The 18,589-nt window shown below is 39.1% G+C and overlaps 1 protein-coding gene across 3 annotated transcripts in view; it reads right to left on the reverse strand.

Annotated features, from left to right (window-relative positions):
• LOC126272386 (beta-glucuronidase-like) overlaps positions 1-18,589 on the reverse strand; it is a 196,859-nt gene that overhangs the window by 29,524 nt on the left and 148,746 nt on the right. For all 3 annotated transcript variants that reach the window (XM_049975224.1, XM_049975216.1, XM_049975208.1), the window contains exons 8-10: positions 5,427-5,599; positions 4,063-4,206; positions 1,969-2,053 (exon numbers count right to left, since the gene is read on the reverse strand). In XM_049975224.1, the coding sequence (XP_049831181.1) occupies positions 1,969-2,053; positions 4,063-4,206; positions 5,427-5,599 (402 nt within the window). The remainder of the gene's footprint in view (positions 1-1,968; positions 2,054-4,062; positions 4,207-5,426; positions 5,600-18,589) is intronic.

Genomic DNA, 18,589 nt, shown 5'->3' on the forward strand with positions numbered 1-18,589 from the left:
ACAATAAACAACAGTGGAATTACACCCTCACTGGAAACAAAATTTATTGGCACATGGCTCCAAAATGATTTGAAATGACAGGTACATGTAACAAAAATGAATACAACATTGAAAAAAGTATGCTGTAGCATACACTTACTTGCACACAAAGCAAGCTTCCACACTGTTAGCATTGCATACTTTGCCCAGTTCCACAGTATTCTACAGTATGGAATTATATTCTGCGGTAGTACAACTGCTAGCTCAGTAAACTTCCACACCCAATAAGGAACTACAAGAGCAATGCACCATGCAAAACATCCTGACTCATGTCGGCCTCTCTTTCAGAAGTCTTCCATCGTCCCTCTCCCCTGTATTTTTTTCTAGAAAATTGTAAATATGTCAGGAAAAATATCAAAGAGATAAATAAAATCTGTAATGTGCATGAAATTAATACCATGCAGAAAGAAAAACTCCATGTTCAGTCAGTAAAGACAATAGCCTTTAAAATCTCCAGTAAAAATAGCCCATACAAATGTATGATAGCCTGCCACTTAAAATGAAAGTTATTTCTTCATTTTTTCTGTTTCACAAGTACCTAAGAGCATTCTTATTAGATCACTGCTTCTTTCCAGTGGCAGAATTCTTAAATTATGTGAAGTACAACAGACATGAAGCAAGAATATGTAAAAACTACTGCTGCTAAACCAAGATCAAATATAATGAATTTATTGTACAATTAAAATAAATTTTGAAGTGATTGTAACCTGCGTATGTGTGTGTGTGTGTGTGTGTGTGTGTGTGTGTGTGTGTGTGTGTGTGTGTGTGTAACATGCAAACATCATCCCCCAGATGAATACATAAATAAAATAAAATGGTGTTTTATTTTGGAATAAGTGAAAATGTTGTTAAATAAAATGTGGAAAAATGCAACAAATGGCCTGTAACATTTCATTTAATACCTCATATTAGAAAACTGAGACCTGAAATCTATTGTGGAAGCAGGATCATACCACTGGAAATACTGTGTCAAAAACAATGAAACTGAATAACAAAAGAAAGTAATTTCTTTCAACTTGAAAATATTAATGAACAGTTTTAATTGTATCTTTTATTTTACTTCTCAAGGTATTGAAATGTAATTATACCAAATCAGATCAATGTCAGAGCTAGTGAAGTTTACCAATTGCTACTATCATTACTTGGAATATTTCTGCATAGCATTAATAAGAGATAGGTTAGAAGTTTGTTCGTCCTTTTTGTCTCCATTATCTTCACAGGTGCTGTATTTATTAATCAGTCTGTAATTTTATTTATCTCTATCATCATTACAAGACAGTTGTTGATGATAAATCGAGTAATAAATCTAGTACTCCTGAAACATTTCATTTACGTTGACTACTAAGACATGTCTAAATAAAAAAAAAAAAAAGCAAAGCAGCATTATAAAGATATTATAGCAATAATGGAAATACCTGTGGGAAAAGATATGTAAAATAAAGGAAAGGCAACCACTTACCTATAGCAGCCTGACATGTGGTGTATAACACATGTAACAGAAAACAGAGGGCTCTTTTTCTGGTAGAAAGTACACATATTCGCACACACAACCACACAGACACCAAATGCACACTGTTATGGCTGAGGCAAGCAACTTTGTGACCATAGTAGAGAGCTTTTGGGTGGTTGCATGTACTTTCCACAATAAACAGAGCCACTGCTTAACAGCTAGTGAACAATGTTTTCTGTTACATGTGTCTATGCATCACATTTCCATCTGCTGTAGGTGAGGGGTTGATTTTCCCTTATTTTACTTTATGAAAACATTAGCTACATAAAGTCTTTGGTGCCAATGTGAGTCATGCCCCACCATTACTTTTCTATTAATGAACCATCTGTGATGAACTGATGGGCTTATTTCATACTGAAGAATTCTATAGGAAGTGTACATCACAGTCATAAAACATAAATTCTGTTATTTGTACTTACTGAACGATCTCTGTTCCAAGCTTGGGCCTGTGCAATCGTAGTTGGACGAGTTGTGTCAAGACTTTTTACGTGGTCAATTATTTCCCTGTAACACACACAAAAATATTGTTCAATATATGAGTGCACTCTATATCATGTAAAATATGTTACCTTCAACGTAAAATGTTTTTACCCAGGCTGAACAGTTTTACACAGCCACTGAATAAGAGAAGAAAAGTGTATGTTGTGAATTGAGGAACTGAAGAGCAGATTTATTTTGCAGTATAGTTATTTGCAGCAGTTTAATAAAACTAGCACATGGAGATTTCACCTTACAATTCCATACTGGCAAGTGGACTTCAGATTACATGAGAGCAGGCAGTTTTGGGACATTGCCTACATTAATGAAATACTGCAGAACAAAATTGTATCCAAAGAGTAGTTGTCATATACGAAGACTAAATGAAAAGTGAGAGAAAAAGGCAAATGAGGAAGAAAGAATTATTAAAATACAAATAAGATGAAGATATAACAGGAAGAAATGATGTGTAAAGAGAACAACATAGAAAAAAGTAAAAGAAAAAGAAAGAGTGAAGAGAAAAATGTGAGACATAAAGATCTGTGTGCAGAACAGGATTAAGAAGATTCATATTTGACATTTAGCATGACTTGTTAACAGGCACACACATAAGATGGAAAACTTACTAGCTTTCAGAGTTGTCTAGCTAGTAAGTTTACTTTCTTATGTGCATGCTTGTCAACTAACTGCTTCTGCTTTTTGATATGTGGTCTCCCTTAATTCACAAAAATTTTCCTACAACATTGTTTAACATTTGTAAGATGATAATAATATGCCAATAATAGAATATCTATGAACATATGACTCTTCCACTTTGTATTGCATCATTTGGATATGACATCAGTTTTTAGTTTTTCTCACAGTATAGTGTAATCACAGAGTGCATTGCATTTTTGTGGGCTTGCAAAGTAGAGGAATATTCAATATTTTCTACCTGATAACAGTCTTTCTACAAATTTATTGTTCAAATATTATCTGACTTTATAAAAAATCTCACAATCTGTAAGCAAGTGAATGCTGAAATGAATGTTTGTGATAAATTAACCAAGGATTGATTTTAGTCTTTCACATGGTATTGAGCAATCATTCAACTGAGACAACCAGCACAGTATGTTAACATAGCCATACATCAATGCCCTTTTTTTATTTTTATTTTTTTTCCCACTCTTACATTCTGGAACCACATGTGGCTTGGTCACTCTTCAACACATTCTTCCATCCAATGCTACAGGTCCTGCAAATTTAGTAGTGCAGTCTCTGTGGGTTATGAGAAATTAGAAGTGCCAGTTGAATGAGCCTTTGTGTTGTTCCATGTGGTGGAACTGTTTAGCTTAGCTAGAGAGTTATGTTTGTAAAATGCAGTGATCTGTTCAAGAACAGTTTAAACAGCATTCAAGAATCATTTACTGCATCATTCATCTTTTGATATTCCTTCAAAATGTCTTTTATTTGGTGAATGAAAGGAAGGTTTTTGTTCCTGAATGAGAGTAATAAATCAGTGGCCAGCATTTATACTCAAAACTTGATTTATAGTTTTCACTTTCTGTATTTTTTTTATTCTTTTGTTAGACTATACTGGTTAAAATACTAGATTTGTATTTGAAGTACAGGTTTCCAATGACCATCTGGCATTCCTGATTTGAATTCTCTATTGTTTCCCTAAATTGTGTCATGTCAGTACCAAAAGAGTTGCATCAACAGGGAATGAACAAATTATTTCACAAATTTATTTAACTGTGTTAGGCTTCCACTACTGCAGATGTCAATAATGATAGACATACTAAAGAATTATAGTTAACAACTGCAACCTCCAAATCTATCGCTTTTTACACATTGTGCATTCTGTGTAGTACACTGACATCAATGTTCGTGATTTAAAATCACAGAGATGAAATATGACAATACATCAGTGCTTATGGTCACAAGTGAATGATACTTTGTAAGCCAGAATACTAGTTAATTTGATGAATCTTTTCAGCTAACTAACTTAATATAATTTCAGTTGTTCACAGAAATAATAATTCTACTTTCCTTACCTATAATAATCCTCTGTTCCATTTAAGTATGTGCGTGGCTCGTTAGCTACAGACCAAATGATAGCACTTGGCCGATTCTTGTCTCTGTTGATTAATTCAGTCAGAGAACGCTTATGATTTTCAAGTAGCTCATCTGAATAATTTCTGAAAAAGACATATTAAGAGTTAAAAGTTATGTATTCTGACAATTATGTAACATGTAGAATGAAGGAGGTCACAAAAAGAAAATACCAATGAAATGTAATGCTGTTTGCTCAAGTATAAAAATAACTATTCTAAAATATATTCTTATTTATGTAAGAGTCCCTTTACATATAAAGGTAGTATGTGAGACCATTCAGCTCTCTGTCCATTCAGGACTGAGTTGGTGCATGTGTCATATTGTCATCAACATCCACCTGGCCAGTGATATCTGTGCTGGTGTGATTGTGTAGGTAGGCAAGCAAGGGCAATAACATTGTATTTACATAATTGTGGTAATAAATGTAGGATTACTTGGATTATCTTCTTGCTCCTTCATGCCCATGCATCTGCAACTGCTCATCCTGATGGTAACCTCAAGGAAATCCTTATATCTAAAAGACACAGAGTGCTGAAGTAGAAACTGAGGGAAAATGGCAAAACTGTGGAAAACCTCAAGGAATTTAAATCTGACATATTGTACATATGACTTGCTACATGGGAAAATGAAACACCCCGGGCACCCCTAGTAAAGCAGTGGTGGTCAGAGTCAGATGAAGGTGACAAATAAAAGACAGACTTGATGAGCTTATTGATGTGCATGAGCTAGGGCAAAACACTGAAGAACCAGATTTTTTAAAAAAAATTTCAATCAGAAGATCAAATGGTGGTTTCAAACTTGACTGAAGGCCTTAATTCAATTAAAAAGTGGTTACAAATTCTAGAAAAAAAATAGACTCCAATAAAATACACATTTCTGTTACTAGAAGGAGGATTAGTGTGCTATGAGAAAATTTTATGTGACAAAAAAAAATTAACAAAGAAATGACTTGTCAGATGGTACACTTGGATTTTACGAAGCCTTCAGTGTCACAACAACTTTGGTATACATTGTTGTAATACATAATACTGTACTGTAATATAATTTGTTGTATTGCTGAACACATTATTAAAGATTTTTCTTATAAACTAGATTGTTTTCTTTAGTCTCTGGTCCCAACTGTACATAATTTGGGTGTATTTATATGTAAAATTGGATCTCGACTTATACAAATTCGACTTACATGGTTATCACTCATTCTCACCTATCACATAAGTATGTGGCACTACAATATGCTCAAGTGCTGGTTATTTATGGTAAAAATGTGGCATATTATTTTATTTATTGCAGTTGCTGAACTTACTCAATATTTACTGCAGGGCATTCATCAATGATGATGAAACCTTCTTTATCTGCAAAGTCCATGATTTCCTCTGCATATGGATAATGAGATGTCCTGTATGAATTTGCTCCCACCCACTTCAGCAAATCATGATCACGAGTTACCAGTGGGAGATCAAGACCTTTCCCACGAATCTGTAATATAAATAGCTAGAGAAACTACAGAAAATTTCAGTTTTAAATGAAGAACCATCTCCAGTCTCAACTTTTTGATTGTAAAAATGAAAGAGATAGCTCCACAGATAACATTCAATAATACTGCCATGTGTTTTAGTTTGTATATTGAAAAACTAGAACTCGCCTCGACTGCGAAAAAAGCACCTAGTGTTTACCTAGGTTTCGACCTAGATAACTACACCTTCTTCAGAACAATAAAACCCACAAGTGCCTAAAAAGACCTTTGTCAATTATTAAACGAACACCATGGCTATACATTTATGAACAAAAAAAGGGAACACAAACAGTACACATGTTCAAAGTCTAAAACCATTACTTAACTTAATGGGGCAACCTCCACCTCACACCGGCTTACGTTCAATGGGCCACAACCCGCCATACACTGCAGCTACAAATGGTCGCACCGACAAGTGCCTAAAAGGACCTTTGTCAATTATTAAATGAACACCATGGCTATACAGGTCTTTTTAGGCACTTGTGGGTTTTATTGTTCTGAAGAAGGTGTAGTTATCTACGCCGAAACATAGGTAAACACTAGGTACTTTGTTCGCAGTTGAGGCGAGTTCTAGTTTTTAATATATTAACCAACAACTGCTGACAAGCTGCAATGTTGAAAGTTTTAGATTGTTACATGCCACACATTTCTGCTTTTCAGGGCAGTTTCCTCTTTGGAGCAGACTGAAGTAGTCTGTCCCAACTCTTACTGATCATATACACACTAAAATAGAAGACAATAGAATGAAGGCTAGAATTCTAAATGTTTTGTTATGCAGCTATTTCACAAAAGATCATATTGCAGTACTTACACAAAGAAACATAAATATAGCACTTAATTTCTACATCTACATCTAAGTGACTACTCTGCAATTCACATTTAAGTGCTTGGCAGAGGGTTCATCGAATCACGATCATACTATCTCTCTACTATTCCACTCCCGAACAGCAAGCGGGAAAAATGAACACCTAAACCTTTCTGTTCGAGCTCTGATTTCTCTTATTTTATTTTGATGATCATTCCTACCTATGTAGGTTGGGCTCAACAAAATATTTTCGCATTTGGAAGAGAAAGTTGGTGACTGAAATTTCGTAAAAAGGTCTCGCCGCGACGAAAAATGTCTATGCTGTAATGACTTCCATCCCAACTTGTGCATCATATCTGCCACACTCTCTCCCCTATAACATGATAATACAAAATGAGCTGCCCTTTTTTGCACCCTTTCGATGTCCTCTGTCAATCCCACCTGGTAAGGATCCCACACCACGCAGCAATATTCTAACAGAGGGCGAACGAGTGTAGTGTAAGCTGTCTCTTTAGTGGACTTGTTGCATCTTCTAAGTGTCCTGCCAATGAAACACAACCTTTGGCTCGCCTTCCCGACAGTATTATCCATGTGGTCCTTCCAACTGAAGTTGTTCGTAATTTTAAAACCCAGGTACTTAGTTGAATTGACAGCCTTGAGAATTGTACTATTTATCGAGTAATCGAATTCCAATGGATTTCTTTTGGAACTCATGTGGATCATCTCACACTTTTCGTTATTTAGCATCAACTGCCACCTGACACACCATACAGCAATCTTTTTTAAATCGCTTTGCAACTGATACTGGTCTTCGGATGACCTTACTAGACGGTAAGTTACAGCATCATCTGCGAACAATCTAAGAGAACTGCTCAGATTGTCACCCAGGTCATTTATATAGATCAGGAACAGCAGAGGTCTCAGGACGCTTCCCTGGGGAACACCTGATATCACTTCAGTTTTACTCGATGATTTGCTGTCTATTACTACGAACTGCGACCTTCCTGACAGGAAATCATGAATCCAGTCGCACAACTGAGACGATACCCCATAGCTCCGCAGCTTGATTAGAAGTCGCTTGTGAGGAACGGTGTCAAAAGCTTTTCGGAAATCTAGAAATACGGAATCAACTTGAGATCCCCTGTCGATAGCGGCCATTACTTCATGCGAATAAAGAGCTATCTGCAATGCACAAGAGCGATGTTTTCTGAAGCCATGCTGATTACGTGTCAATAGATCGTTCCCTTCGAGGTGATTCATAATGTTTGAATACAGTAAATGCTCCAAAACCCTACTGCCGACGTCAATGATATAGGTCTGTAGTTAAATGGATTACTCCTACTACCCTTCTTGAACACTGGTGCGACCTGCGCAATTTTCCAATCTGTAGGTACAGATCTATCGGTGAGCGAGCGGTTGTATATGAGTGCTAAGTAGGGAGCTATTTCTATGGAGTCAATCAAAAATACAGTAAGTAAACCTGAAATGGTATCATTTTTCATGAGTATAATACTGGTTCAACATCTGTTGGCAGAAGAAAACACTTAAAATTTAACAAATTGTTAAATCTGAGTTTTGCAATGATGCCAACTCACATACTAACTTATCATTGTCTATTATGGTAGGACATGTATAAAAGAATGTGCCTACTGTGCACACAATTTTGCTATCAGTCAAATTTTCTAATTTCTCTAATTCATTTTTCTATTTATCATTTCCTTCATAAAATCTGAGAGGATGAGCTCCCAAAAATTTTGAAAGTTCTTTTATATATTAAAGATATAACAAATGTGCATGATACCTTAAGGTCTTCATCACACTGAATACTACTTTTACTCAAAGATAACTTTCTTGAATCACCAAACAATATGCACCAACTCTTTAGATTAATGATATAAAAAAAACATGTAAAACAAACTTAGATTAGAAAGATGAAGTAGGTAATATCTGCAGAAGTCTGGAAGAGACCTGTATCTCAACAGCAGATAATAATTATCACCCGTGGTCTAGGGGTAGCGTCTTTGATTCATGATCAAAACGTCTTCGGTCCCGGGTTCGATCCCCGCCACTGCCTAAATTTTGATAAATAGTCAGCATTGGCGACCGAAGACTTCCGGCATAAGAAGTCAGCCTCATTCTGCCAACGGCCTTGTCAAAGAGGGTGGAGGAGCGGATAGAGGTTCAGGGCACTCTCTTGTCCTAGGGGTGGGAAATTGCCCCTAAAGGTGGAAGAATCAGCAATGATCAACGACATGAGGATGCAGAAGGCAATGGAAACCACTGCATTAAAGACACGTAACGTGTATCCACATGACATGTGGCCTGTAATTGAAACAGTGTAATGATGATCTCTCCAGTGGCAAAAGATTCCCGAATAGTCCCACATTTGGATCTCCGGGGACTGCCAAGGGGGAGATTACCATGAGAAAAAGATTGAATAATCAACGAAAGAATAATGTTCTACGAGTCGGGGTGTGGAATGTCAGAAGCTTGAACGTGGTAGGGAAAGTAGAAAATCTGAAAAGATTAGATATAGTAGGGGTCAGCGAAGTGAAGTGGAAGGAAGACAAGGATTTCTGGTCAGATGAGTATCGGGTAATATCAACAGCAGCAGAAAATGGTATAACAGCTGTAGGATTCGTTATGTAGTTGCGCTGGAAAAGTCCCTGAGCTTCAAGCACTAATAGAAAGCACAGAAGCTGATATCGTTATAGGTACAGAAAGCTGGCTAAAGCCTGAAATAAGTTCTGCAGAAATTTTTACGAAGTCTCAGACGGTGTTCAGGAAGGATAGATTAGGCAGAATTGGTGGTGGAGTGTTGGTGTCTGTCAGTAGTGGTTTATCTTGTAGTGAAGTCGAAGTAGATACTCCGTGTGAATTGGTGTGGGTGGAGTTTATACTTAACAGCCAAATTAAGTTAATAATTGGCTCCTTCTACCGACCCCCAGACTCCGATGATACAGTTGCGGAACAGTTCAGAGAAAGTTTGAGTCTCGTAACAAATAAATACCCCACTCATACGGTTATAGTTGGTGGGGACTTCAACCTACCCTCGGTATGTTGGCAAAAATACTTGTTCAAAACCGGTGGTAGGCCGAAAACGTCTTCCGAGATTGTCCTAAATGCATTCTCTGAAAATTATTTAGAGCAGTTAGTCCACGAACCCACGCGAATTGTAAATGGTTGCGAAAACACACTTGACCTCTTGGCCACAAACAATCCAGAGCTGATAGAGAGCATCATGACTGATACAGGGATTAGTGATCACAAGGTCATTGTAGCTAGGCTCAATACCATTTCTTCCAAATCCATCAGAAACAAACGCAAAATAATTTTATTTAAAAAAGCGGATAAAGTGCCACTAGAAGCCTTCCTAAAAGACAATTTCCATTCCTTCCGAACTGACTATGCGAATGTAGACGAGATGTGGCTCAAATTCAAAGATATAGTAGCAACAGCAATTGAGATATTCATACCTCATAAATTGGTAAGAGATTGAACGGATCCACCGTGGTACACAAAAAAGGTCCGAACGCTGTTGCAGAGGCAACGGAAAAAGCATGCGAAGTTCAGAAGAACGCGAAATCCTGAAGATGGGCTAAAATTTACAGACGCGCGAAATTTGGCACGTACTTCGATGCGAGATGCCTTTAATAGGTTCCACAACGAAACATTGTCTCGAAATTTGGTAGAAAATCCGAAGAAATTCTGGTCGTATGTAAAGTACACAAGCGGCAAGACGCAGTCAATACCTTCGCTGCGCAGTGCCGATGGTATTGTTATCGACGACTGTGCCGCTAAAGCGGAGTTATTGAACGCAGTTTTCCGAAATTCCTTCACCAGGGAAGACGAATGGAATATTCCAGAATTTGAAACACGAACATCTGCTAGCATGAGTTTCTTAGAAGTAGATACCTTAGGGGTTGCGAAGCAACTCAAATCGCTTGATACGGGCAAGTCTTCAGGTCCAGATTGTATACCGATTAGGTTCCTTTCAGATTACGCTGATACTATAGCTCCCTACTTAGCACTCATATACAACCGCTCGCTCACCGATAGATCTGTACCTACAGATTGGAAAATTGCGCAGGTCGCACCAGTGTTCAAGAAGGGTAGTAGGAGTAATCCATTTAACTACAAACCTATATAATTGACGTCGGTTTGCAGTAGGGTTTTGGAGCATATACTGTATTCAAACATTATGAATCACCTCGAAGGGAACGATCTATTGACACGTAATCAGCATGGCTTCAGGAAACATCGCTCTTGTGCAACGCAGCTAGCTCTTTATTTGCACGAAGTAATGGCCGCTATCGACAGGGGATCTCAAGTTGATTCCGTATTTCTAGATTTCCGGAAAGCTTTTGACACCGTTCCTCACAAGCGACTTCTAATCAAGCTGCAGAGCTATGGGGTATCGTCTCAGTTGTGCGGCTGGATTCGTGATTTCCTGTCAGGAAGGTCGCAGTTCGTAGTAATAGACGGCAAATCATCGAGTAAAACTGAAGTGATATCAGGTGTTCCCCAGGGAAGCGTCCTGGGACCTCTACTGTTCCTGATCTATATAAATGACCTGGGTGACAATCTGAGCAGTTCTCTTAGGTTGTTCGCAGATGATGCTGTAATTTACCGTCTAGTAAGGTCATCCGAAGACCAGTATCAGCTGCAAAGCGATTTAGAAAAGATTGCTGTATGGTGTGTCAGGTGGCAGTTGACGCTAAATAACGAAAAGTGTGAGATGATCCACATGAGTTCCAAAAGAAATCCGTTGGAATTCGATTACTCGATAAATAGTACAATTCTCAAGGCTGTCAATTCAACTAAGTACCTGGGTGTTAAAATTACGAACAACTTCAGTTGGAAGGACCACATAGATAATATTGTCGGGAAGGTGAGCCAAAGGTTGCGTTTCATTGGCAGGACACTTAGAAGATGCAACAAGTCCACTAAAGAGACAGCTTACACTACACTCGTTCGTCCTCTGTTAGAATATTGCTGCGCGGTGTGGGATCCTTACCAGGTGGGATTGACGGAGGACATCGAGAGGGTGCAAAGAAGGGCAGCTCGTTTTGTATTATCGCGTTACAGGGGAGAGAGTGTGGCAGATATGATACACGAGTTGGGATGGAAGTCATTACAGCATAGACGTTTTTCGTCGCGGCGAGACCTTTTTACGAAATTTCAGTCACCAACTTTCTCTTCCGAATGCGAAAATATTTTGTTGAGCCCAACCTACATAGGTAGGAATGATCATCAAAATAAAATAAGAGAAATCAGTGCTCGAACAGAAAGGTTTAGGTGTTCGTTTTTCCCGCTCGCTGTTCGGGAGTGGAATAGTAGAGAGATAGTATGATTGTGGTTCGATGAACCCTCTGCCAAGCACTTAAATGTGAATTGCAGAGTAGTCATGTAGATGTAGATGTAATAATGGCTGATGATGATAATGATGATGATTCTCTTATTACCTGGCAAAAATATGAGGTATCATGCATGATAAGCTAGAATAGACAAAAATGAATAAATTAATATCTGATGATGAGAAGATTGTCATCCAGAAAGATGGATATATATTTAAACTATGGTATACTTTAACAAACGACCCACGAGGGTAGCCGAGAGCACTAATGCACTACTTCCTGGACTTAGGTAGGGGCGCTGGCCCCAGATCGAATCCACCTGGCAGAATAACGATGAGGGCCAGTATGCCGACCAGCCTGGATGTGGTTTTTAGGCAGTTTTCCACATACCACTAGGTGAATACTGAGCTGGTCCTCACATTCCACCTCAGTTACCCAACTAGCAGACATTTGAACTCATTCACACTATTCCATGTCTTCCACTAGACACAGACAGCTGGGGTACACTAATTCTGTCCTGGGGGATTGGGGGTGGTGGCAGGAAGGGCATCTGGCCACCCTCTGCAACTAACACTGCCAAATCAAGAGTAACACAGATGACCCACATAACACGGGACAAAGGCCCCAAAGAAAGAAAGAAATACATTAACATATTATGTACACTGTAGTGTTATATGAGTATTGATCTTTGCTGGTGTCATGTTGTAGTTGGAACCATTGAAGCACTCAATCATAAATTAATTTTACTTGTTTTCTATGAGCTTTAGGCCATTTGAATATTGGAGGAAGATGTGGAGGGTAAAAATCATAGCGGGAGACTGACAGATGAATACACTAAGCAGATTCAGAAGGATGTAGATTGCAGTAGTTACTCGGAGATGAAGAGGCTTGCACAGGATAGAGTAGCATAGAGGGCTGCATCAAACCAGTCTTTGGACTGAAGACCACAATAACAACTCAAATTGTAATTGTGTACTAGCTATGTTGAAAGATGAAAACATACCACATGGTATAACAATACTGTGATTAATTAATTTTGAAAAGCTCATTGTGTCTTGAAAAAAAGGGTAAGCCATACTCAACGGACCAAAATTCACTCAAAGGTTTCCCACTCACCTTCTGTGCTATTATAAGTTGACCAAAGGATGCTTGCAATTCTGTAGAGTCAAGTTCAATCCAGCATTTAAGATATGGGTGTAGAATTTTAGTGGCATCTGCACAATCGTTGGTATGCTTTACTATTAAACTTTGCATGTGATTGATGATAAAAAGTCTGAGCCAGTCTGTCCTTATCTGTAATTGTAATACAAGGAGAGGTGGAATATGTGCAGTTTCACATCACGTGATACTACACTGAGGTGACAAAAGTCATGGGATACCTCCTAATATCATGTTAGACCTCCTTTTGCCCAGTGTAAAGCATCAGCTCGATATGGCATATACTCAACAATTCATTGGAAGTGCCCTGCAGAAATATTGAGCCATCTTGCCTCTATAGCCATCCACAATTGTGAAAATGTTGCCAATACATAACTTCCCAGTTATGTCCCATGGCATTCATGATGGCAATCTGGGTGGCCAAATCATTCACTTAAACTGTCAAGAATGCTCTTCAAACCAACTGTGAAAAATTGTGGCCTTGTGACATGACATCATTACTTGGGAACCTGAAGTCAATGAATCACTGGTCTCCAAGTAGCTGAACATAATCATTTCCAGTCAACAGTCAGTTGAGTTGGACCATTCCATGTAAACACAGCCCACACCATCATGGTGCCACCACCATCTTGCACAGAGTCTTCTTGACAACCTGGTCCAGTGCTTCATGGAGGCTGTGCCATATTGAACCCTACCATTGGCTCAAACCAACTGAAACTGGGACTCACCACACCAGGCTTTAGTTTTTCAATCATCTAGGATCCAACTGATATAATCATGAGCCCAGAAGAATTGCTGCAAGTGATGTCACGCTATTAGCATTGGTTGTCTTCTGCCACAGCCCATTAATGCCAAATTCCATCACACTGTCCTCACAGATACATTTGTTGTACATCTCACATTGATTTCTGTGGTTATTTCATGCAGTATTGCTTGTCTATTAGCACTGATAACTATATGCAAACGCTGCTGCTCTTGATTGTTAGGTGAAGGCTGTCAGCCACTAGGTTGTTTGTGGTGACAGGTAATGCCTGATATTTAGAATTTTCGGCGCGTTCTTGACACTGTGGATCTTGGAATCTAGCTCTTTGTCTGCATTCTAAGTCTATTAGTTCCCATCATGCAGCCCTAATTATGTTGAAAACCTTTCCAAATGTATCACCTAAGTACAAGTGGCAGCTCCATCAATGCAGCACCCTTTCATAACTGGTGTATGCGATACTACTGCCACTTGTATATGATGTTGCTATTCCACAACTTTTGTAATCTCAGTGTTAGTGATATGTGATGTGTTCACTTCTAGATACATGAGGAGGTGCCCTTGTTTCTTGAATAACACTATGATCTTCTTCACATTAATTCACATCCACTTCATCATCTCTCATATCTACATCAGAATCACTCTCATCCTCATTTACAAAAACTGATTCAATATCATTATAACTCTTCTGTAAATCTGCTAAAGCCTGCTCAAGACTATAGCCCCTTTCAAAATGTACGTCATCACCCATGATGAATAAAGTACAATCCCACTTTTTACTTCAACCAAGCTCAATTCCTAGCTGTGAATATGTTTTCCTCTGAATTGTTTACAATTTACAATTTACAAATGTCAGTTTAGAAGTTGCATTGTTACCAAATTTTTATTTTTGTGATAATGTTAAACACTGAAAATCATAACATAACATTGAATATAATAGAAAGAAACATTCCACATGGGAAAAATGTATTAAAAAAAGATGCTGTGACTTACCAAATGAGATAGCGCTGGTACATAGACACAATAAAAAAACACACAAACACACACACACAAATTTTAAGCTTTCGCAACCCACAGTTGCTTCATCAGGAAAGAGGGAAGGAGAGGGAAAGATGAAAGGATGTGGGTTTTAAGAGAGAGGATAAGGAATCACTCCAATCCCGGGAGCGGAAAGACTTACCTTGTTTGCTGTGTCTGAATATGTGGGAATGGATATGCGTGTGTGTGTGTGTGTGTGTGTGTGTGTGTGTGTGTGTGTGTGTGTGTGTGTGTGTGTGTGTGTGTGTGTGTGTGTGCGCGCGCGCGCTCGTGCGCGAGTGTACGAGTGTATACTTGCCATGCACAGTGTAATTTAACCATGGCAGCATGTGAACAGTTTACAAACTCATAAATATTGGAACCCTTGGCACAAAAGCCAATAATCATGCCTTTCTGTATGTCAGGCAAACTGCCCTATTTCAACATTATGATGACTGCACTGTTTTATATACCCTCTAATATTAGTGCTGCCATCTGCGAGTGGTTACTGCATGTTGATGTTGAACATATGCAGTGGTCATGTTAATGTTACTAGATAGTGTACGAAAGGGATAGACTGCTGTTCACTACAGGGTGGTCCATTGATAGTGACTGGACCAAATATCTCAAGAAATAGGCATCAAACAAAAAAACTACAAAGAATGAAACTCGTCTACTTTGAAGGGGGAAACCAGATGGCGCTACGGTTCGCCCGTTAGATGGTGCTGCTTAGGTCAAATGGATATCAACTGTATTTTTTAAATAGGAACCCCCAATTTTTATTACATATTCGTGTATTACATAAGTAAATATGAATGTTTTAGTTGGACCATTTTTTTCTCTTTGTGATAGATAGTGCTGTAATAGTCACAAACGTATAAGTACATGGTATCATGTAACATTTCGCCAGTGCGGACGGTATTTGCTTCGTGATACATTACCTATGTTAAAATGGACCATATACCAATTGTGGAAAAGGTCGATATCATGTTGATGTATGGCTATTGTGATCAAAATGCCCAACAGGTGTGTGCTATATATGCTGCTTGGTATCCTGGATGACATCATCCAAGTGTCTGGACCGATCAGTTATGATACTTAAGGAAACAGGAAGCGTTCAGCCACATGTGGAACATCAACCATGACCTGCAACAAATGATGATGACCAAGTAGGCGTTTTAGCTGCTGTCGCGGCTGATCTGCACATCAAAATCAGACAAATTGCACTAGAATTGGGAATCTCATAAAGGTCAGTGTTGAGAATGCTACATCAACATTGATTGCACCCGTACCATATTTCTACACACTAGGAATTGCATGGCAATGACTTTGAATGCCATGTACAGTTCTGCCACTGGGTACAAGAGAAATTATGGGATGATGACAGATTTTTTGCTACGTTCTATTTAGTGATGAAGTGTCATTCACCAACAGCGGTAATGTAAACAGGCAATATGTGCACTATTGGGCAATGGAAAATCCTCGATGGCTCCGACAAGTGGAACATCAGTGACCTTGGCAGGTTAATTTATGGTGCAGCATTATGGGAGCAAGTATAATTGGCCCCCATTTTATCGGTGACAATCTAAATGGTGCAATGTATGCTGATTTCCTACGTAATATTCTACCAATGTTACTACAAGATGTTTCACTGCATGACAGAATGTCGATGTAATTCCAACATGATGGATGTCCAGATCACAGCTCATTTGCAGTTGAAGCGGTATTGAATAGCATATTTCATGACAGGTGGATTGGTTGTCAAAGCACCATGCCATGGCCCACACGTTCAGCAGATCTGACATCCAGGGTTTCTTCTGTGGGGAAAGTTGAAGGCTATTTGCTATCGTGATCTACCGACAACGCCTGACAACATGCGTCAGTGCATTGTCAATGCATGTGCGAACATTACGGAAGGCAAACTACTCGCTGTTGTGAGGAATGCCATTATATGTATTGCCAAATGCATTGAAGTTGACAGACATCATTTTGAGCATTTATTGCATTAATGTGGTATTTACAGGTAATCACACTGTAATAGCATGCGTTCTCAGAAATGATAAGTTCACAATGGTACATGTATCACATTGGAGAAACAAAATAAAATGTTCAAACGTACCTACGTTCTGTATTTTAATTTAAAAAACCTACCTGTTACCAACTGTTCGTCTAAAATTGTGAGCCACATGTTTGTGACTACTACAGTGCCATATATCAGAAAATGAAAAACCTGGTCCAGCTACTAAAACATTCATATTTCTTTACATAATACATGTATATGTAATAAAAAATGGGGGTTCCTATTTAAAAAAAACGCAGTTGATATCTGTTTGACCTATGGCAGCGCCATCTAGTGGACCAACCATAGTTCCATCTGCTTTCCCCCTTCAAGCTAGAGAAGTTTCGTTCTTTGTAGTTTTTTTTTTTTTTGTTTGATGCTTATTTCATGAGACATTTGGCCTGGTCATGATCAATGGACCACCCTGTATATAGAGGAGTGATGGGCCATGTTGTGTTGGCAGAAGAGCCAACACTGTGTTACTAGTGGAGGCCGAAATGCACGCGTTTTAGCTCACACAGGCTGGCGTGAGGAGGAAATAACTATACTGACTTGAGGTCTGGAACATGGCAAGGATTCAGAATTCAGAAAGCGGATGTAATTAGTTTGATACTTAACTTTAATCCATTAATGATGCATGTCACTCTTGACAATATTATCTGTTCAGATTATAGTAACTGAATATGGCGCCTTGCTAGGTCATAGCAAATGACGTAGCTGAAGGCTATGCTAAACTGTAGTCTCGGCAAATGAGAGCGTATGTAGACAATGAACTATCACTAGCAAAGTTGGCTGTACAACTGGGGTCAGTGCTAGTTAGTCTCTCTAGACTAGACCTGCCATGTGGCAGCGCTCGGTCTGCAATCACTGATAGTGGCGACACGCGGGTATGAAGTATACTAACAGACCGCGGCCGATTTAAACGCTACCACGTAGCAAGTGTGGGGTCTGGCGGTGACACCACAGGTCATAGGCTGGCACAATTAAAAGAGTGACGTACATTTCATGCACACGCACACATCCATACACACACACACACACACACACACACACACACACACACACACACACACACACACACACACACAACACTATTTCCAACCACTGGAGCCAGACTGCAAACCACAACTACAACTGTGCCTTATGCAAGCAGCAATCTGGTGTGGATGGTGAGGATAAAGAGGAGGCAAAGGGAGAGGATTGGGAGGGGTAGAAGATTACGGGTGGAGGAAGGTGTAGTGCTCCTTGTGGCATATGGGTAAGACGTGGTTGGGATAGTTTAGGACTGCTAGGTGCAGTCAGGAGATTGGGGAAGGGGGCAGGGAAGGGGACCAGGAAAGGGAAGATGTAGAGAAGGGTAGAAAGCTAATGAGTATGTGGCGGAACAAAAGGCAGTGTAGTGCTGGAGTGGGAGCAGGCAAGGTCCCAGGAACATGGAGGCCAGGGGCTAGTGAAAGTTGAGGTAAGGGGGTACGGGAACATGGGCTATACTGCACAAAGAGTTCCCAACAGCACAGTTCAGAAAAGCTGGTGTTGGTAGGAAGGATCCAGATGATGCAGGCTCTGAAGTAGTCACTCAAATGAATCACATTATGTTGGGTAGCATGTTCAGCAACTGGGTCCAATTGTCTCTTGGTCACAGTTTAGCAGTAACCATTATTGTAAACAGACAACTGTTAGTTGTCATGCCCATGTATAAAGGAGCACAAACTTTGCAGATTAATTTGTTTATCAAGTGGCTTCTTCCACATATGGCCTTGCCATTGATATGAAGTAGATGCCTGTGGCTAGAATGGA

Source organism: Schistocerca gregaria, chromosome 1 (genome assembly GCF_023897955.1).
Source record: "Schistocerca gregaria isolate iqSchGreg1 chromosome 1, iqSchGreg1.2, whole genome shotgun sequence".
Taxonomy (NCBI): domain Eukaryota; kingdom Metazoa; phylum Arthropoda; class Insecta; order Orthoptera; family Acrididae; genus Schistocerca; species Schistocerca gregaria.